The sequence below is a fragment of the Rattus norvegicus genome, chromosome 17 (genome assembly GCF_021556685.1).
Source record: "Rattus norvegicus strain SHRSP/BbbUtx chromosome 17, alternate assembly SHRSP_T2T, whole genome shotgun sequence".
NCBI classification, from domain to species: Eukaryota; Metazoa; Chordata; class Mammalia; order Rodentia; family Muridae; genus Rattus; species Rattus norvegicus.
The window spans coordinates 84,076,022-84,098,844 of NC_141550.1; the positions used below are offsets into that span (position 1 = coordinate 84,076,022).

At 41.1% G+C, this 22,823-nt stretch overlaps 1 protein-coding gene across 1 annotated transcript in view; it reads left to right on the forward strand.

Annotated features, from left to right (window-relative positions):
* The window catches only part of Mrc1 (mannose receptor, C type 1), an 80,974-nt gene that overhangs the window by 42,862 nt on the left and 15,289 nt on the right, over positions 1–22,823 (forward strand). The window contains 12 exon segments of the mRNA NM_001106123.2: positions 2,192–2,340; positions 4,689–4,888; positions 8,580–8,707; positions 9,536–9,623; positions 10,746–10,890; positions 12,371–12,412; positions 13,556–13,719; positions 14,708–14,775; positions 16,135–16,235; positions 16,902–17,044; positions 17,772–17,886; positions 21,933–22,099. Coding sequence (NP_001099593.2) covers positions 2,192–2,340; positions 4,689–4,888; positions 8,580–8,707; positions 9,536–9,623; positions 10,746–10,890; positions 12,371–12,412; positions 13,556–13,719; positions 14,708–14,775; positions 16,135–16,235; positions 16,902–17,044; positions 17,772–17,886; positions 21,933–22,099 — 1,510 coding nt within the window.

The following is a 22,823-nucleotide window of genomic DNA, read 5'->3' on the forward strand; positions in this document are numbered from 1 at the left end:
ACTGATCTCTGGTTTTCATATGTGTAACAGAGAGAGAGAGAGAGAGAGAGAGAGAGAGAGAGAGAGAGAGAGAGAGAGAGAGATGCAGTGACAGAGGGTGACGTTGAAGACAAGGTACATGGAGAGTCCATCCTTTCTACTGTCTTGCACTGTCAGGAATCTCCACCTGCTCGACTGTGTGGAAGCTTTCTGAAGACTCCGTGGGCTGCTAGAGAGACATGATTGCTTGAGGATGCTTGCTAATAGACTGAGCAAGGAATCACAGTGTGTGCTAAGATTCTCCTGCACCTCTTAGTGTACGCAGCCTTTCTCCCTCTCCGGGATTGATAGGATACGTCCTATCACTTATTACTGAAGAAGGCAGATCAGAGCCCAAAATTATGATTACAACCTCCCAAATACATATTGCCATATCTGCATATATTCTACTCATTTTTCTATTCTTTTATTTTAGTGAACTAATTAATTAACCAGGTTAACTAATTAATTAAGTTTTGCTGCGCTAGGCTAATTGACTGATAGACCAAGAAAATCAAACAGAAAGTAGAGGATTTAAGAAAAAAATGTAACTTTAACCTCTGAGGTCCCATCCATCTTTGAGAATTATTTACCTCTTTGTTTTTTTGTTTCTTACTCTTTTCAAAGTTTGGATTATACGCTTGAGAAACTTCAAAAATTTAAAAGTCACTGACATTTTATTACTTCAGGGCCGACTCAAATTTCACAGAGTCCTCCTGATACTAAAAATCCTGTGATAAAAATAGATATCAGAGGATTGTGTTTCAAACTGCATCTTCCTCTGACAGCAATAACATGCTAATATAAACATCTGACTATAAGGACATAGATACGTATTTTTGTAAGACAGAGAAGGTGAATTGTTTAAGTACCAGGGGAATAACATTTTGGACTGAACTGTGATTGATTGGTTAAAGAATCTTGTACAAGAAAAGACTTATTCTCCATGTGTTCTTTGAGCTATTTATATTTAGCAATCAATTCTACTAATTGTCATTAAAATTGCTTTTCATGTTTTAAAAACTAAATTGTCCTTATAGCATTTTGTTTGCTGGTTTTAGGTATCTGGAATTATTTGGACTGTGGTTAAATAAAACATGTCATTTTTTAGCAGGGTCCACAGTTCTCTTTGTTCTCCCTGGCTCTCCATGTTCCTGAAAATGGAGTGCCTCTTTTGCTCTTTTGTGAGATGTTTCTGCCCAAGTTGTCTGCATTGTTTCAAGGTTTTTTTTTAAGCTAAGACAGATTTTTATTGCTTTGCCTATCAATGTGAAGGGGAAAGAAATTTGATGGTCTTGATTTGTGATTTTCCTTGATAACCCTATCATCTCTCTACCTCTGCCATCAAAGAATTGAGCAGGACACTTGGCCTGTGTGAAAAGTGGACTGGTCATTTCAAATAATTTTTTCCAACTGCTATAGTTTTATCCTTCATATTTTCAAAGTTCTTTTAAATTTTGTGATGGCCAGAGAGGCCAAAATGAGAACAAGAGAACAATGTCTGAGTTGATCGATCCACTCAGCTGAATGGTAGTTTAACTTCATAAACTTATGTCTCCCTAGTGAAGAATATTTTAATGTAAGTGATATAAAGTTAAGATTCCTGTGGGGGAATTCCTTGTGGGGAGTTATGAAGTGTTTATTCATGCACGATCATAAAGGAAATGATTCTGCCCAGGTCCAGCTTGGTGAATCAGGGAGTTTACAGGATTACTTTAAGGGGGCGTGTGAGTAAAGGTTACATATATGGATATGAGTGATTTATTGGCAGCTCTCTCCCTGGAAAGCTCACCTCAGTGTGGGGAATGATTCATGAAGGCTGCATCCCTGACACTCCCCAACCAACTTGCAGGAGCTCCAAAGAAGGATCTCGTCTCCCTAGCAATTATTTATTACTTCTGTAATCCCAGGGAGAGGCCCTGCGAGTCCTGTACCTTTCATAAACTTCCTGAGCTTTCTAAGTTTCCTTAGCTTCCTGGATCTATGAGATATGTTTTGTCTTTCAGAAAGAGTGTTAGAATCCAGGGGAAATAGCTGCAGAGTAGTAAAGCAATGTCTGAATTTATCGACTAAATCGTAACTCAGATATACAATTGAAATACTTTTCATGTTGATCATTTAAGCGATGTGCATAAATGTTTCTAAAGTTTAGTTGAATTTAATTCTTTTAAAGATATGAACAAGCATTCCTGACTAGTTTGGTTGGATTGAGGCCTGAAAAATATTTTTGGACAGGACTCTCAGATGTTCAAAACAAAGGGACGTTTCGGTGGACTGTGGACGAGCAGGTGCAGTTTACACACTGGAACGCTGACATGCCAGGTATGGGGGTGCCGTGCTCAGGGTAGACCTGCCAGGTATGGGGGTGCCGTGCTCAGGGCATTTGCTCACTCCTGCCAGCTGAGCGTGCACCTCTCTAATGCAGCATGCAAGTCAACGGTGTTCTAGTAATCTTTACATTTCTCTTCCACCATGCACTCCCATGAGCTTGCAGCATTCTGGAGCAAGGAGGAAGAGAAAATTGTTAAGTGATTTAGTTCTGGTGTAGTCAAAGAGATGGGAGATGTCAAGTGCTCTCGAGTGTCAGGAGTGTTTGTTTAATGCCCTAAAACTCGACTCTATAGGTAGTAGATGTAAAGCTGTTCAGTGGGGCTGAACATGAATATAAATGTCCTTGAATAGTGGGACCAAAGGGAGTGCTCATGGGGAATCAATATTCCAATGTCTTCCATGTATCTTTATCATTAACCCTTTATAAATATCAGATTTTTTTTTATCTCTCAAAGAATTATAAAGGGTGTTTAAGTATCTTCATTTAAAAGATGTGGAAATCAATTTACAGGACTAGTGATACCCAAGCCTAGATTTATACTAATCAAGGTAATAAGCTAGTCTGAGGTATCTGGTTTTGGACCAACTGACTGCCCCGGTATTTTGACTTGCTTTCTTTAATTGGAGACCCAAAGTGGCCTCTCTAGCAGACCCTGAGTCTCCTATATCATCTTAATACTCTGATGTTATTGGCAAATATTACTGACTATGCCATTTCTCAGACAGTTCAACCCCCTTGACAAAAAACAAGTCAGTGTGCCAGGATCACAAGCTAAAAGCGGAATAACTACTTAAGTGCAAGGGTTTGCTCCTTGGCCCAATATAACCTAATCTCCATCTGCTATTTGAATTTGTATAAGCAGCTTTGAGTGAGGAACTGATGTCACCAGTCAGATTATTGTTTGTGCAACTGCTGTGTGATGACTAAATCATTAAACATTATAGGAACTGTAAGATTCCAGGTCATGTAAATGAACACATTCTTGTTTTGTTTGCTTCGATTTTGGTGAAAGTCACAGCTCTTACTGGGTAGCTTTACTTTGCCTCAGTTACTTACTCACCAGGAGGATTCTGAATAAAAATTCACTAAACTAGAACTGTAATTCAGCTGTAACCATTGAGAATCTTGGAGACAAAGCCTCTTGTTGTATAGTCCAGGCTTAGACTTGAACTTGCAATGTAGCTGGTAGAACTTTCTATGGCGCTTACTATGTAGGCTGGTCTTAAACTCAAGATCCTTCTACTTCAGCCCCACCCCACTTCCCATGTGCTGACCACAGCCTTGCCATCAGACCCCACTAGCCTGTATCTACTTGATGGAAAGATGATGTTTTCTGTTCAAGAAATGCTGGCTGAGTGCCCAAACATGCAGCTTCAAGAACAGGCAAGGCATTTGGGGGCCTGACCTAAGTATCAAGAAAAGTGAATGACTCTTGTAACCAGTGGGTCAGTGTGTCACAGCAGCCTTAGCTGCCATCCTTTGTAGTAATAGTCGGTTTCAGTGCATGCCTGTGAATTTCGGAAGGGAGATGACTCTAGGAATCTGAAAAAAGTCTCAGGAAATCGGAGGGTTTAGAGAAAACATTCTAGAAAGGATATGTCTCCTCAGCACTATGATAATAAACTTTTATGCATTTAAGATCCTTTGAAAACTATTGATAATATTATTAGCTCCTCTTAGTGGCAAGAATCTTGATGTTTTTAACATCTCTGAGACTTCTTACTACAATGGCCACCAAACAGAATTACAACCTTTTAATCCTACTTGGGTCATTGTTTGACTTTCACAGACCTTTTCATTACCTACCTCTCAGTTCTGCATAGTAGAGCCTGTGGTTTGCATTTTAAGACAAGGAAGCAAGAGAGCTTGACTCACTTTCCCAGATCATCCAATTGAGATGTGTCTTGTTTGGAAATCTTATCAAGTGCTCGAATCCTGGAGTCTGAAGTGGATCATGGTGGGGAGGGGGGAATCTCAAAGAATTAAAAAGGAAAGGGAGGAAGTCCAGCAGAAGGACAGGAAGGAAAATCCATTATACTGTTATCTTTGCCATTATAGTAGAAATATTTTATCATTAAATGTCTAAATGTGGACCACTCTGCCTGATGTGGAAAATATAAGATGTTATCAAAACTTCCTATTCTTATGAGCATGTTGGGAATATAGACCACACAAATAAAAGGCAAAATATGGTAACCCACCTTCCAAATGCCACATTTCATTTTTATGTGCAGGGAATGAGCCACAGTATCTTGCCACGTTGGTTGCCTTTTGTGAGCAATGGCGGATCTTCAGCCAGCAACCCATTGACTGAATTCCACTTTCTGTTTAACGGCAGGACGAAAGGCAGGATGCGTTGCTATGAAAACTGGAGTGGCAGGTGGTTTATGGGATGTTTTGAGTTGTGAAGAAAAGGCAAAATTTGTGTGCAAACACTGGGCAGAAGGAGTAACTCGTCCACCAGAGCCCACAACAACTCCTGAACCCAAATGTCCAGAAGACTGGGGTACCACCAGTAAAACCAGCATGTGTTTCAAGGTAAGGATCACTTGTCGAACTAATAAAGCATCTGAAATACCCAAGAACTAAAAACCAAACTCCAGAAGATGCAGCATCCAGCTCCAGTTCCACCTGTAGAAAATTTAATCTGATTTTATTGACGGCGAGTGCCGCGAATAGAGATAAATGATTCATTAACTGAGACCCACAAACACAGGCAACAGCCCAGATAGGACTTTCCGACCTCTTGCCTCTTTTGCTTTGCTGTAATCATTCCCTCTTTGTTTTTCCTCCGTGACTTTCTAGCCCTGTATTGAGCTTGTAATGCTCATTAAGAACACAGTTGTTCTTTCCTACTCTGACCTCTGGCATTTCATTTTGCCCTTGCCTTCAAGCCTGAGCTTTAGCTAGCTTAATTGAAAAGCTGGTCTACACTCGTGTTGTGTCAGCATTACATAGTTCATGTTCTGTTTCTCCAACTTAAGACCTAATGACTGTAAGGATGGACAATGGAAATATTGTAAGTGCACAGGCCCTCAATTCCTTTAATTGGGGATTCAGTGTTCTGTTATTATTTTTACATATTCTCAGATTGAACCTTCTGTTTTCTCCTTATGCGATCACCAAAATAATCAACCAGTCAAACACAAGAACAAAACCAGAATCAGTCAAACAAAATATCACAACTCCAATGAAATAAGGATTTGATTTCCCCTCCTCCCCCTCTATGTTGCCCTAAACTTCACAGAAAAATTTAGATTTACACTAACACAGAAATGTATCTTGTGCCTAATGATAATGTATCTAGTGGTTATATGCTCGGGACCTCTTTTGCCCTTTCAAAGACACATGATCCTGACATGCTTCAGAAGACCATTTGATAAAACACTTGAAGAATTCAATCAGAGCCTAGGGATGTAGCTCAAGGTAGAATCCTTGCTTAGCAAGTGAAAAACATGGGGTCTATCCCCAGTGTTAAATAATGAAAAAATACGTGAGAAAATAAAGTTGTCTAGGCTCTGACTAGAGAAGGGATGTCTGGTTGAGCTGGAACTCCTATTTGTAGAAGTAGAGACCCATGAGTTGCTTGACTGAGTTTGACTATTAAGAGCTAAACATATAATTCCTATGAAAGGGGAAATATGGGGCAAGGCAAGAGAGGATTTTTAAAATAGATTCTGAAAATTATGCATCATCATTCAAATACCAGACCTATCATGGTACAAATATCTGAAGGTAATAGGCTGCAGTGATTGATCCCAGTAGAATTGTCTGTAGCTATGCTGTGAACTAGGAATTCCAGAATGAAAATCCAGATGTTCAACAGATCCGATTATGCCTCAGTATAAATTATGCAGTTTCAGAAGTATTTGAAGTAGTTTGTTACACACATAAAAACTATTCTTATAAATTCTAAGATGTGGGAATTAATTACATTCAGTGGGTAGGTAAGTTAAGGAAGCAAATCCAATATCAGGATACAGGAAGCTGAGGTCGTATTGAGAGAGCTGATGTTAGGAAAATTTGCTTAAGACATATTTACTTGTAGAGCTCAAACCGAGTGCGGGTCAAGGTATTGTTAACCACCTAGGCAGCCACAACCCATTGGAAGCTAATTCTTTTTCTGCAAGCCTATGAGGGTGGAAGCCATGACTAATGAAGAATATTGGAGGAAAACTTAAAAAAAAATGTTGGCTCCAGCGAGCTCTGGTTCTCCTTGCTTAGTGTTACTGGTGCAATGTATATATTGCATATATGTATGTATATATGTTAGAGAAATGGTATCTTTCTTGGCCCAAAAACAGTCACCAAAAATCGACCTCAGAGAATAACTCTTGATTTCATTGTCAACCTTAGTGCCACTAAGGTTAAAGATGAAGATGTTTGTCAGATTTAGCAAAGCAGAAACACAGTTTCTGAAGAAGACTTATTGAAAAATGACAAATTGAAAGCTAATAATAACAATAATAGTAATATAATAATAATATTAATATTAATAATGGCAAAGCAAGAGTAACTCCCAGAGTGCAAGGAATTCCCCCCAAAAGGGAAAACTGCTGGTCTCCTCTGTTCATGCCAATTCTATGGCAGACACTGGACAAAGACTAATAATTTCATTAGTTGGACAATTAGTTGGCACAGCTCGCTATGCATATTCTTCTAGCCCAACCAAGAAAATGGCCATGCCTTATTCCTGTGTAGCCAACCCAGTTAGTGGTAGGTGGAGCCTCTCTTTACTCTCTGCAGACTTCAGCTTTGATGGGTAGACTGTGACTTTCTGCAAGCTGTCAGTCACTGGCCCACCACTTCCTCCATGCTTGCACAGGGCCAGTACCTGGTCCAAATGATCCTTGTACCTTGTCAGCGGCAGTGGTTTTAGTTAATTTTAGTGGTCTAGGCTCTCTGTCCTGGGATAGGTAGGCCTTCTTAGCAGCTATCTTTATTTGCTCTAGTTAGGTGCCTTAGAAGATGTATGAAAGGATAGGGTGACTTACATATGCTCCTCAAGAGCTTCAGGAGACCAGTGGGCCTGTTGTCACTAGCTCAGGGCCCTGTCTCTCTTCTTGCCTGTTTAACTTGGCATCTTGCATTCTGCTCCAAACTTCTTTGTTTCCCATTCCTAGCATTTCGTTTTTCCCTGAATCCTTTCTCAACGTGAGCCACTTGCCGTTTTTGACCATGGGCCCTTTCTCTTACTCCCTACAGGTAACTATCTCCGGCAATCATTAAACATGCCCTACACTGCCACCGTGGGTCCCGTTTGCAGTTCTCTGGATGACAGGGCCTAGTACTTACTTACACAGTTTGTAAAATTTAATTTAACTTTAACCCATTTCTGTCAGATGGGAGTCGGCCGTGGTGTGTGTTCTAGTAGTTGTTAAAATACACAAACTCAAGGAAAAGAGACAACAGGTTTTGAAGGACACCGCCAACACTGTTGAAAATTTGCCAGGCTATGTGTGTGTGTGTGTGTGTGTGTGTGTGTGTGTGTGTGTCCCAGTGCAATTTTTCACACTTAACCAAATTACTCTCTTTCTCTTTTTCCAATATACCCAATCCACATGTCTTCAGCTTCCACTATTTTAATCTAATTTCCCCCCAGGCTTTCAACTGCATTTATTTTGAAAGGCTTTCACAATGAAATCACCTCCCACCCCGAGTTTAGGTATCCAAATAGTCACCCAGAAATGACCTGGGTTGTTTGGGAACATGGTGCTGCTTGCTTTGTCTCTCAATGGCAATCTCACTGAAAGTAGATGACTTGTTTATTTTGATTGGACCAGCTACCAAATGTAAAATAATTCCCCCAACCTTTTTCTTCTTCTTCCTCCTCTTCTTCTTCTTCCTCCTCCTCCTCTTCCTCCTCCTCCTCCTCCTCCTCCTCCTCTTCTTCTTCTTCCTCCTCCTCCTCTTCCTCCTCCTCCTCCTCCTCCTCCTCCTCTTCTTCTTCTTCTTCTTCTTCTTCTTCTTCTTCCTCTTCTTCCTCTTCTTCCTCTTCTTCCTCCTCTTCCTCCTCCCCCTCCCCCTCCCCCTCCCCCTCCCCCTTCCCGTCCTCCTCCTCCTCCTCCTCCCCCTCCCCCTCCCCCTCCCCCTCCTTCTCCTCCTCCTCCTCCTCCTCCTCCTCCTCCTCCTCCTCCTCCTCCTCCTCCTCCTCCTCTTCTTCTTCTTCTTCTTCTTCTTCTTCTTCTTCTTCTTCTTCTTCTTCTTCTTCTTCTTCTTCTTCTTCTAGCTGTACGCAAAAGGAAAACATGAAAAGAAAACGTGGTTTGAGTCTCGAGATTTTTGCAAAGCTATCGGGGGAGAGCTGGCGAGCATCAAGAGTAAAGATGAACAGCAAGTGATCTGGAGGCTGATTACGTAAGTCTCTCTTCCGGGTAGGGCTGCCGTGTGCTACCCGCTTGGTCCCTGGGATGCCGAGAAAATATTTGATTACGTTTCAGATCAAAATCCTGTAGTAATTGCAGATCCTACAACCAAGCACTTTAAAAATGTACAAGATGTTCAATGCATATTTAGGTGAATGGATGTCTTTCGACGCTTTCCTGTGATCCTCTCCCCTCCGCAAATAGCGGTCCATTTTCAGAACATTGATAAGTGGTACCCAAAATCACATTTTCTTAATCACTTTTTTCTTGCTGTCATATGACTTGAAGGTGACAGAGGTTATTGTGGCCGATAGCTTGAGAGGTTGCTTGTAGCTATCGGTGGGGAAAGCAGGGAATAGGAGTAGGAGACCAGCTGGTCACATTGTATTGGCAAGGTGGAAATTGGATTGGCATCAGTATACAGGATGTGAGTGGGGTGCTCGGCTCGCCATCATCCAATACTCTTTGTGCAGTATTGGACACAAGTCCGAGGAATGGTGCCACCCACTTTTAGAGTAGGTCTTCCCACTTCAGAGTAATCCAGATAATTCCTCACAGGCATGCCTCAAGGCTAACATAATCTAGATAATTTCTCATGGATGAGTCCACAGACTTGTTTGCTAGAAGATTCTAGAACCCATCAAGTATACAATCAATCGTAACCACCAGAGGCACGTTTTGCAGGACACATTTAATTGCCATTCTCTTTGCTTGTGTATTCTCTAACGTGTGTTTCAGAGGGACCTATCAACTCTTGATGGTCTTTTAGAAGTCTGAGGCCCTTTCAGAATGAGGCATATTCTTTCTTTGCCTGTTACAGGAGCAGTGGAAGCTACCATGAGCTGTTTTGGCTGGGACTGACCTATGGAAGTCCTTCAGAGGGGTTCACCTGGAGTGATGGTTCTCCTGTAAGTAGCTTTAAATATATATATTACCTTGTACTGTATTTACATTGGCATTATCATTTGGGTTAATTGGTGCTTTATCAAGGTATGTCATTAAGACAGTTGGAGACTTTTTTTATGCAAAATGAATGTAAGTGTAGTATAGACTCACTGCCTAGCACTGGCCTCCGCATAGCCGTGTTTAAGAATAACCTAAGGAATGAAAAGCCCCACCTCTCAGTTTTTATAAAATGACTCCGTTCTGCACAAAGTCAGCATCTAGATGGTTGAACGTCTTCAAAGCTCTTTTGCGGCTGCCTTTAGCTCAGTGAAACTGGACACGAGTTTGGTAGCCATCAGAGTCAGATGGAGCTCTGGCTTTGCTAACAGCATTTGGTGGTCCTGGTCATCTTGGGAAATGGTGCTTTATGATATCAACAAGCACTGCTTCCTCTTAGAACCCATAGGCACCTCCCAAGGTACCGACTTAGGTGACATGGTTTGTTTGGTTACTGGATTGGTGTTTGGATTTCACATTTGTATTTATGGAAAACAGATCATAATTTTTAATCCAGAGCTCTTTGGACTCTGATCACTGCAAACTACCCAGGTCCCCGGTTTGTTTCCACTGTTCATTTTGGCAAAGGATGGCCGTTCCGTTAGCCGCGTTTTATAAGACTTTTTCTTCTCTAATTATTTTTCTGTAGCCTGTGTTTCCAACAACTTACTGAAATATCATCCTTTAAGAACGAGCTGTAGATTTAGGAAATTACAACCACCGACTGAGATGTGGAAGTTTCTTGCTAATTTTTTCCTACATGTAAATCCCACTGCTTGTGGCCCCTGGATCCATTCTGTTTAATGGGAATAGAGGAATTGTTTTAAAAACCAATTCCCTACTCTAGTAGGCTTCAGAAGTTTCCGTGTAATAAAAGCTGTTTCTCGCCCATGTCCACAGAATGTGCTTCCAAAGTTAAAAGTAAAAAGCAATTGAATGAAGAATCCAAGCCACTCCTCTTCCCCCTGCCCCCAATGTGGGTTTGCACTGGTGTGGTATCCGTGGTTAACATCTGCAGCCTGATGTTTCTAGCACAGCATAGCAACCTGGTGTTGTGGTTCAGATCAAGCGTGATGTTTCTACCATAGGTTTCCTATGAAAATTGGGCTTATGGAGAGCCAAATAATTACCAAAACGTTGAATATTGTGGTGAGTTGAAAGGTGACCCCGGCATGTCCTGGAATGATATTAACTGTGAACACCTCAACAACTGGATCTGTCAGATCCAAAAAGGTATGAATCCTGTGCCCCCTTTCTCTTTCACTACAGAGCTAGCCTCCTGACACCCCATTTTGTTTCCTCTGTTAGCACAAACAAAAATACCAGCATCAGGGAAGTGTGGGGCCCTTATTTCACAGGATAAGAAAGGAGGTGTTGAGAACAGATAAGCGTTCCCAAGGAACAGAAGATCAAAAGGCCACCTGAGAATCCTGGACGAGAGTCACGTCCTCAGAAACATTCCCACCAGCAGCCGGGACTCTGGCCATCACCTACAGCTGCAGGGGCAAATGGGAGTCCTGCCCTTTAGTGCCGTTTCACTTTCTGTAACTTTCACCCTCTGACCTTCTATTTTATCCTTGACACAGGTACAAGCTCCCTCCAAGTTGGATATTATAATATCCAAAACACTCAGAGAACCAGCGGTGTGGGGGAAGGCCCTAGTGTTATGGAACTCACCTATTATGTATGAGGACTTGGAAATTAGGGCAAAGTCAGGGTAGTCATTGAGGTCAGAGGAGGTGGATTATGACAAACGAGGAAGCAAGCTCACCCTCGAATCAAAACGTATATTGACATCATTGCAATAGCTGAGTGGAATCACATTGCCCTCTGCCGTTGGGGAATCATGGCCGCTGCCCCTATTCTGCAGTTAAGAGGCCCGGTACTGCCCTCTGCTGGCTGGATGCACAGGCTCCCACCTTCTGGATTAGCATCCTTCTGAGGTTCCCGAATAGAACAATCATTGCCTTGTATTTAAAAACAGTCTCCTGCTGTCTGCCAGTGACAGACACATCGTGACCTTTTAATGCTGTTAGTCGCTCTGTTTTACTCTGGTAGATAGAAAATATGTTACCTGGAAGGCAAAGCATTACCTGTGCCCTCTTGTCAGCTTCTAACGAAATCCAGATATTAACTATTTTTTGAAAGAAAAATAATTTTTTAAAAAAATCCTAGTGAGCTATAAGTAAAAGTTTAGTAAGGATATAATAATTGAAAAGACAATATTTGTGTCTTATCCACATACGACTCACCTCAGATAGTTCCAGATAATGAATTGTACATTATTTCATGGTTACTACTAAAATGTCTACCTGGAAAATTATTGTGTAGTGAACACTGACTGCATACCAAAAATTTAATCTTTTACACGCCTATTTATAAACATGGTTAATCCCTTCTTATAAGGGGGGGGGGTGAAGACCAAATAGTTTTGGATTTTAAGCTGGACTTCCTGATTCCAAAATTAATGTTTTTTTCTTTCCTTTATATGGCACTATTAAGGCCTAGATATTTCCTCCCACTTACGGTATTGGTTTGGACTTGTATAAACCTTAATCTGTCTATCTCTTTACTTTCATTCTCCCACCACCACATGATGGGAGGGTGGAATGGGGCAAGTGTGGAAGATTGTGTCAAGGTTTTATTGACCCAGAAAAACCCACCAGGATTGGCACCAGTGGACGCTTGACGACTCTGTATTTTTATTTTACAGGGAAAACACTACTACCCGAGCCTACACCCGCTCCTCAAGACAGTAGGTGTCCCTGACTTTTCTGATTTCTTTGTTATAGCCTTTGCTGACTCCTTTCCTTCCGTGATGAAAAGGGAGATGGTGGGAAGAGAGTTCTTAGTATCTTAGTGTCTTTGAGGATCTCATGAACGGTTGGAGTTTTGTCTCCGGGGAGCAGACACTAACCAGTTGCCCTGTTAGCATGTGGTTTCGTGAGTCGAATCCAAGGGTCCAGGGTTTTCTTTAGCACATGACCAGTGTGTATAACTTGGCGGTTTAAAGTAGTACACGCTTATTTGCTGAGAGTTCTAGAAGTCAGAAATCTGAAATTGCTTCCCATGAGTCAAAACGCACGCTTTCATCCACAGAACCACCTCCCCCCAACCCCACAGAGGTTCTGGCCACGGCCTTCACTTGGTTTCCTTGAATTCTTCCCTAAATGACCCCTGGCTCTGTCCTCAACCCAACCTTGCACCATGTTGTTCAATGTCGCATTGCACCCTTGTGCACTGGGTCTTTGCTTCTGCGTCCTTCCCTGAGAGCCCTTGCATTATTAGATCTAAAGCTCACCCGCATAATCCAAGATAATAACTCCTTCTCAAGACCCACAATTTAATCACATTTATGAAGTCCTTTCCATTGTCGTCTGACATACACAGGCTCCTAGGATTAGGTTATAGACACCTTTACAACCTTTTGCTGTATAGAAAAGGAAAATTCTATGCTTTGAAAGAGGGTTTAGACACCTTCTTTATGAATTAGCTGCCTGGCTCTCTAATCCAACCTAGATTAGCTCAAATCCATCTGTAAGAAGTCTTGGGGGGTGTAGATGAAATCTAGGTTTAGGAGTCCTCAAGCTTGGCCTTTGAACATCACAGGCATGTGTGTAAATCTTCCTAGATCTGCTATTCTGCTAGAGCCATGCCAGGAGTTCTCTCACCCACTAGTAACTCATAGATGTTACTTAGGAGGAGAGAGGCCAGTCTTCATTGAACTGACGGGAGGTAGATATTTGGCTTGGAACAATCCAATCTGTCCCTGACTGACATGGTGCATATTCTGGGGTCTTGGAGTTGTTCGTATCTTTGACATAGCGCTTATCCCTACTAACCACATTCCATAATGTATCTAAGTAAAGAAATATCTCTTTCTCTGACTTTTTTTCAGATCCACCAGTGACTGCAGATGGGTGGGTTATTTACAAAGACTACCAGTACTATTTCAGCAAGGAGAAGGAAACCATGGACAACGCGCGGGCCTTCTGCAAGAAGAATTTTGGTGATCTTGCTACCATTAAAAGCGAAAGTGAAAAGAAGTTTCTGTGGAAATATGTAAGGATATAGTAAGGAGTAGAAGGGCATGCTAGAAAGAAAGATGATTTCTGCCTTCAGTACCTTAGAACAAATTCTCAAATAATGTACTAAATGCGAGGTTGAGGGTAAATGATTCAAGTTCCTGAGACTCTGACACAGAGCCTCACAGAGGGATGTACTGTATTGTTAGGACACCCATTGTAGAATCACAGAACGCAGAAATACTTTAAGTCTAAACATCGCGACGATCCCCTTTAGTTTATGAATTTAACTTTCAAGGATCACTGTCTCAATTGTTATGTCTCAATCCCAGACCACTTGTATAACATATACTATGATTATTAATCAAGAGGTCTGTCTTTGTTGGATCAAATTATTTGTTAACAGATAGTACAGTTTTGTTATTTATACAAAAAGCTCAGTAGTGCCCGTGTTGTCAGCTATTCCTAAAAGTAAAAATCTTCTTCGTGTCTTCTGAGTACTTTTCTGCTTTAAAAAAATAAATAAAAAAATCTTTATGTGACCTCCTCATCATTTGCCAAAGAGGGAATGAGCAGAATAGCAGAAAATGGATTTGTCAGTATTTAAAGGAAAAGTTCACTTAAGTACAAAGGATAGTCTAGCATTCCTCCTTGTGGATATGCCTTGCTTTGAAGCTCCCAGGGTACTCCCTAACGTTGCACAAATGCCTATTTGTAATATGTGCTGCATATTATGTCCTTATGTATAGTGTACAAATCTCATTGCCTATTTTATTTCACATGGCCTCTTCAGCACCAAAATGTTTTAGATATTTGTTATTATAATAAATTACTGTATTCACTTTCTAAACTCAGGTTATTGCATTGCGAGTGTATTTTTCGTCCTTGTGAATATAATCCTATAGTATTTGTGCATGAATTCCTTCTTGGCAAATGTAAATAGGCCCCCTTATTAATACATACGTTTTTGCCTAAGTTGCTTAGTAGGTGACTGTAAATTGTATCTATAAACTTTTGTGTTCTAGATAAACAAGAATGGTGGGCAGTCACCGTATTTTATTGGCCTGTTGATCAGCTTGGATAAGAAGTTCATGTAAGTATATCAAGCCGACATCATGGCTTAGAAAAGAGATCAGATAAACACATGACTTGTGTTGAGACCTTTGTTTGCTGAGTGCATTGAAAGTTCCGTGACGATCTGAATCTGAAAAAAGGAATCCTTAAAAATGTGAAAGTAAAACTATTTAAGATAACTCTATTAAGATTTTCAACATTGTTAATTATTTAAAGGCTCAAAAATGGATTTGATCTCACAAAATGTCACTAGTCTTTATTTTAGGGCACTCAGCCGTCAGTCAATCATTGACTAAGAAGATGTGTTAAAGAGAGAAGAACGCTGAATATATTTTCAAAATGGCAACCCTGTTTCGACCAATGTTGGTACACAGGCCAAATGATCCCTTTTCTGGGTCTCTAATGTATCCAAGTTCATGATGAAACTTACCCCCAGAAGAGCAGGCTTAGGACCTTCCTTAGACATAGGGCCAGGAATGGCTGTGCTTGAGAAAAGGAATTCTTATATCTTGAAGGTTTCTTCCAATGTTCATTAATATGGTTCTCGTGCATTTCCAGAGCAGATGTGTCTATCTGTCCCACATAAGATGTCCCACGTCTTAGTGACATACATTTTGTGGGACTTTGATTGCTACTTTTGAGCAACTGAGACCTAGAGTCAAGTTTGTTATTTTTAGAGAATAAAGACGTTGGCTATCGTTATGGAAAACACCCATTTGATCATCTCCAGAAAAAGAGGGCTGATTTTTATGATTCCTTTTATTTCCAGCTCCCAGAGTCCTTGAATTTCTATAACTTATGACAATAGTCATTGGCTCACCCACTTTATGAAAACATGGAGTAAGCAAAAGACTCAGAATGGCACTAATGAAAAATAATTGTATTTGTCTCCTCTTTGATAAATTGTATGGAAATCGCATGCCGTTAAATTGTATGGACATCGTGATTGAAGATTACTTTGGAAGGAATTTTGCGTCTGAATTCCAGACTAATCAGGCTCTACATGGTTCCCTCTTCAGGGCTATTGGGAGCTTGTTCTGAGGAGTGCAGAGGGTGGGACAGCATTCAGTATTCACATCATTCTTATGCATCTTCTTAAGTAGATTCTTTAGTAATAGACTATGCATCCCCCGCATGTGGGGAATCCTTACTTTACAAGATTAAATCTTACGTGGTTGTTTGTGAACTTGACCTGAAGGCATCAGGGAGTCTACAGAGGAACACAAAGGAGGCCCGACATCTTCGAGTTCCTTTCCTTAGTTTCCTCCCGTTTGCTGCACATCCCATGCCCCCTTTATCTTGATGTATTTGCCTTTCCCCCCCTCTGAGTTGTCATTTTGGCTGGGTTGTCGAGAAACGCTTCAATTTTCTTTTGCAGTTGGATGGACGGAAGCAAAGTCGATTTTGTAGCTTGGGCTACGGGGGAACCCAACTTTGCAAATGATGATGAAAACTGTGTAACAATGTACACAAATTCAGGTAAATCATATACCGATCTTATTGAACGTGCTTTGGGGTGTGATGTGCGCCATTTCTTACATCTTTAGGCTAAAAATAGCAAGCAGCATACTTTCATAGGAGAAGAACAGAGAGTCCAAATTTTATTGGTGCAACAGTTTCATTTGCAAAGATAAATTTATCAGGATTGTTCACCAGCAAGCTAACAAAATGTATCATCCTATTTCTTCCAATTTGCGAGGCATTTTTAAATGTTCTTATGTGAGGAAAATACCTAGAATATGCTTATAACCAATCATCTTTCTCTCTGTCTAGCTCTTTTTCATTGCATAAAATGGGAGGGCTGGTGTGATGTGTCTTTTGTTGGGGAGATTAAATGAAGTAACGTCTAATGCTAAACACATACTTAAGTATTATTTGACTGACTATTGGTGATTAATAATTTAATAACATATCTGTAATACCAAGAGCACACTCAGCATATAGGAATCTTTCTGCCAAGCTGAGCTCTTATGAGATAAGTGAAACAAAGACAGAGAGTGCTTGGGCAGGTTCTTCTGGTCATGTGAAAAATAAGGTAAAGTTACTCTGAACCATTTTCTGAGACCCCTACTGAGATATTGTATCTTTGAAGGTATGCTTTAAACTATGAATACACAGATCTACTTTAGCACTTCTCTTTTACAGGGTTCTGGAATGATATCAACTGCGGTTATCCAAATAACTTCATCTGCCAGCGACATAATAGCAGCATCAATGCCACTGCCATGCCTACCACACCCCCAACTCCAGGTGGCTGCAAGGAAGGTTGGCATTTGTACAACAACAAGGTATCAGAGAACACTGATCTCAGTCTTGGTATTTGTATTATTAGGTGGTCTTCTTGTGGCTGTAAAAAATAGACAATAGAAGCAAGAGAGATTTTGGCTCCGTATTTCAGAGGACCCAGTCTATCTGAGCAGAGCAGGTAGACTAGATGTCTGGCTTCATGGAGGTGGGAACAAATGGTAGAGGCTCCTCATGCCATAGTGGATTAGGACACAAAGGACCAGAAGAGGCTCCAGCTCCATCCCTGAGGGCCTACCTCAGTATCCTATATCCAGGCGCATCACAAAATGGCACCATTGTGTGAGGAGCAAGAGTTTACATGCGTGAGTCGATGGGGATCATTTCCCACTAAACCCCAGCAGAGCTGTTCACTCTGGAACAGTGACAGATGCCAACCGCAGCCCTCAGAGTTAACTTCTGCCTATGTCATCACTTTAGCACAACTTGTGCAAGAATAGCTGGAGATTTCCATCACAAATTCTCAATGGAAAGAAAGAACCTACGTGAGCTATTAGCCAAAGATCTGTGCCCGTATCTCAAGGGCAAAAATAAAACTCTGTAGAGAAAACATGTGGGCCATGAAGCTGATTTAATTTTCCCTTTTAGTTCTTGTTTAGGCCTGAGGAAAGTTTTATTTATTTGTAAGTTTCATGAGTAACTTGATTTCTTGATGTGAACTTTATTATCTTTAGCTAAAACCTCTGTTTTCTTCCACCCCTTTGGTTACAGTGCTTTAAAATTTTTGGGTTTGCTGAAGAAGAGAAAAAGACCTGGAAAGAGGCACGGAAAGCTTGCATAGGATTGAAAGGAAACCTGGTGTCCATAGAGAATGCAAAAGAGCAAGGTGTGTAAAGTACACACCTGGGCAGTTATGAATATTCCTGGCAATTACAAATGTATGTGTGTGTGTGTGTGTGTGTGTGTGTGTGTGTGTGTGCCCTAGAGTGATAGGTTGTTGCTTATTATAACTACTTTTTTTTCTGGAATAAGATACAGTAGGGGAAAATATCTTCTCAGTTTCTTACTAAGAGTGATTTTATATAGTGTTAGATGCTATACTGGGATTTAAAGAAAATTCTCCATAGAATTCTTTCCCATTTTCATAGCAACTCTATGAGCCAGGCATTATTATTCCAGTTTGTGGACGAGGAACTGATGTTCATAGAGCCTTGAGGGAAGGAGCATGCTTAGTCAGAAGTGGAGTTTAGGATCAAAACCCTGGGTACCAGTCCACATCCTGTCTAGGTGCCAACAAATCTGTCATGCAAGGGACTAAGGACAAGTAGCTCTGAGTACGAAGTGAGCAGCTACTGATCTCACAAATGCTCCTTGTCTGGCCCCTGGTCATATAATTTACAATACATCCAAGCTGACATTTTAATGAAAGCTTTGGACAAAGGCAGGAAGAAGTTTTTGATGAGATTCGAGGATAAACTGGTTATGGGAGTATCTGGTAAGAGAATGGTTGGTCACAACCATCAAGAGGACTGTTAAATTCATTCTTCTGTCAAAAGAAAGAAGTTGGAGCTAGGGAGAAACCTCAGTCAATGAAGAGCATGTTGTGCAAGCCATGAGGACCCCTGAGTTTAATCCTCAGCACCCACGTTCAAAGCCTGGGGTGGTGACATACGTGCGTAGTTCCAGCATACGGGAGTTCGAGAAAGGAAACTCCCTGAGGACTTCTGGCCCATCAGCTTAATAAAACCAGCAGCCTCCAGGGCAGGAAGGGACCCTTTTACATAAAACCTTAGTTGGCTAGATTCTGAGAAATACACAGAGGTGCTCTGGTTTCAGCACACATGCCCACATGCATGAGCACACAGACTTCATCTCTTCTACCCAGAAATAAAGGTACTGACCACTCTTGAGTGACCCTTTGGGGACTACCATTGCTGAAATAGGTATCCCATTCAAATGATGATTTCTGTTCTAAGATTCAGACTAAAGCTGTTGTAGAGTTTGGAAACCATAGTAGTCGAGTTATGGATCAGAGGCCCTCAGGTTAAACACTTTGAGAACACATGTCCTTTGAGTGTGCACCTTGTATGGTTCTAATAGGAAGATCTGGATGAATGATGGATATAGGGAATTATATTTAGGTTCAAACTGAGGAGGTCATTCCAGCAGCCAGGACTGATGAAATACATTGTGTCATGAATGGGTCAAGGTTTGCAAATGGTTAAGTTGTATAGTGCTCAAATGGACACAGTAGAGCCATGTATACTGTGTACAGAGTAGAGCCCATATGTTGTATACAGAATAGAGGTTTATTGTGGGTGCAGATTTATAAGAAGGTTATAGGAAAAATTAGGCTACATATCTTTAACATCTCTTTTAGTTGGTTAGGTGTGGGGGGAACATATGCTTTATGGTGTGCACATGCATGTGTGTAAAGGTACACATAGATGTGTGTGCTTATACGGAGACTAGTGGAGAACACCAGGTTTCTTCTGCTCTACCACTCTCTGTCTTGTGTCTTGAGTCAGGGTCTCTCACTGAAGCTGCAGCGTGGCTAGCATCCAGCGAGCTCCAGTGGTCCTCCTGCCTCTATCCTCCACCATGCTGGGGTTACAGGCATGTATATCATCATATCCAGTTCCTACATGATCTTTTGTTATCCAAACTTGGGTCCTACCTCTTAATCACTGCTTCATATCTCCAACCCCAGAGCATCTTTGACTTTCAAAATACTTATCAAAGATTATGTATCTGGAAAAGTTCAGAAGATACTAGAAACCTGCTGTTGCTCTCCCAAATGCTTGTTCAATTAAGGCACAGATGTGCACTTTCTTAGGACCCATGAAACATGAAACCAACCGAGTTTCCACAGGAATCTTTGACAAGTTCACCAGCTATTCAGACACCCACAGCAAAGGGTCAAACAGTAACACATGGTACAAGAACATAACATTCACATTTCTCGAGCTGGCTCACCAGATTTTTGCCTGAGCTACCCAGCAGGGAAACACAGTACTGAATTTCCTCTCTTCCCCACAAAGTGCTGATTCCTGGCACAACAGAGTTAGAACCAGAGCAGTGGGATGTACAGAAGGAAACAATTTTCAGATAAAATAACATTATTCCTGGCAGAACAGACACACGCTGTTGAATTCGTAATGCGGTTGTTGGCACTGGGGGGAGGTCGGTGCTGTATGCTGGCTACCATGTAGAGCTGTTCACGTCGTGTTTCAAGTTGAGCAGGAGGCAGAAGTTACAGTCTTGTTTAGGAGACAAGTAAAATCAAAACAAATATCTATTTGTACTCTTAGTTCACCAAAGAATATGGGAAGAAAAACATTTGGACCTATTTCTACCTTTAGTTAATTGAGCAAAATGTAAAAATGAACAAGGCTCTTCTATTTGAAAATAGGATTAGAATTTGGGAACGGCTGTTCCTCAGAATTTTGTGCTCATGTGTGAGCAGGTGGTTATGTCTCTGCAGACTTTATTTTGCATTAAAAAGACTTATTTATTACTTGCGCGTGCGTGTGTATGTGTGTGTGTGTGTGTGTGTGTGTGTGTGTGTGTGTGTGTGTGTGTATGTCTGCCTGTGGAGACCAGAAGAAGATTTTAGATCCTTTGAGGCTAGAGTTACAGGTGCTTGTAAACTACCCAGTATAGGTACTAGGAATTGAAATTGGGCCTTCTGAAAATGTAGCATACATTCTCAAATATAGAGAGAGCCATCTCTCCAGGCCCCTATTTTGTATTTTCTAACAGAATCCCCAAATGCTGTGTCCTTCAATTTCTTGTCCATATTCATGGGGGATATGTTGCTGTTTTAGTCAATAGAGATATCTTTTATCTAGCATGTGGGATTAAGAAGCAGCTGCTGAGTGAGGCTTGGAGGGGTGTGGAACTAAAGAGAAGGTATAGGGCATATGGGCAATAAAATCTTCCATTGTTTTGGAATATTCGTTCCTGCCCTTTCTGCCACAGAATTACTGATGCAACAAAAAGCAATGGCTTTCTATACACTACAGGTTGTGAACCCTTTAGCTTAAGGATGTCTGGCTCTATACATCCACATTAGATGGCTAATGTTCTCCAGGCCTTGCTTCCCTGGAGGGATCCTGATTAGATAACCTTTGCCTGGGTATTTTTGTGATACTGAAAATTTAGGAGCAGGCTGCTTATTGTGTGGATAAATGGCTTTGATTTTCAAAGCCTTTCTGAGTTGGAAACTCTTCCTCTCCTCATTCTTGTCATCATATTGTTTTGTTTATAGAACCAGAACAACTGGTAGCTTACAGGGTGCCAGAGAGAAATACATGAGGGCCTTGCTGGTGCCCATTCTATATGCTCTGTCACCTTTTCATGTTTCATTATGAGTCAGGGTTATGCTAAGTTACCAGACTGGCTCTCTCTCTCTCTCTCTCTCTCTCTCTCTCTCTCTCTCTCTCTCTCTCTCTCTCTCTCTCCCTCTCTCCAATAAAATAAACCCTTAAGAAGGAAACTACAAAATCGGATTACAGGATGAGTTTTAATGAGTTAGAAGAGAGCATACTTTTTTCTGCAGGGTAGTAGGCAGCCCCCAACCACAGCTCATATTGAGGTCTCCAGCATGAGTGGATAGGATGGCTTTGAGACTCACTTAGCCCTTTTTCTGGGGCCTTTGTGTAAGATACAACTTTCCCAACTCCCTGCAGTGGCTGCATACAACCCAGACTTGTAATTTAAGAATGTATCAAAGCCCAAAACTCGGTTGCGATGGGGACACTAAGATCAGACTCTGTCTATTTTTGTGGGTTTTTTTTTCTTTCTTGGCTTGGGACTACTAACAAGAGTGGAGTCATATGGTCGATATTTTTAATTTAACATATTTAAAACATGTTTTTGTCCTCATACTGTTCAAAGTTCCCGATTTTAAATCCTGTACCTTGTTTTCAGCATTTGTCACTTATCACATGAGAGACTCCACTTTCAACGCCTGGACTGGACTGAATGACGTCAACTCAGAGCACACGTTCCTTTGGACAGACGGACGAGGAGTTCATTATACAAACTGGGGGAAAGGCTATCCCGGCGGAAGGAGAAGCAGTCTGTCGTACGAAGATGTGAGCTTAATTGTTACGTCATGTCTGCATACCATCTCTGTGTGCAAAGAGTCACCTTGTTAATTAGTATTCCGTGATATACCCGCCAGAACCCTCCTTCCTCTGTGTTTGCAGATTTTTCTTTGTCAGACTGAATCAACTGTAGAGGAGGGATATAGATTTAGTTAAGAACTCTCCATTGGCAGTGAGCAGTAGACGACCAGCTTCGCTCTAAGCCTCATTGGTACTCAGGAGAAAGACTTGATCCCAAGGTTATAATTGCACCATTTGTCCCTTATGTAGCTGTTGCAGCAATTGGGATGCTGATTAGGATGCCACCACCACCTTTGAAGATATCATCAGCATCAGGACCGTACTTACTCTGTATTGCACAGCACTTGATCTGTGATAAACAGCATGCTAAGTGCTTCATACAGCAGAATATAGACTATTGCTTCTCTACCTTCTTTTTAAACTTTTTACTTCATTCTTATATCATCGAATGATAAATTAGCTAGTGTTAAAGATTATCCTAGGGATTCTGAACAACATGAAAAAATATGAATCTGTTTGTGATATGTTTAAGTATGGCTATCCATATTTAAGCATGAAAGTTTTAAACCGTAATGCAAGTCTTACATTAGGAATGTGGTAATAGAGAAATGAGAGAGTATCATGATAGACAGAGTCTGCTGTCCAATGCCAGAAGATAGAAGATAGGGTGACTTGGTTGCGTGGGCACATG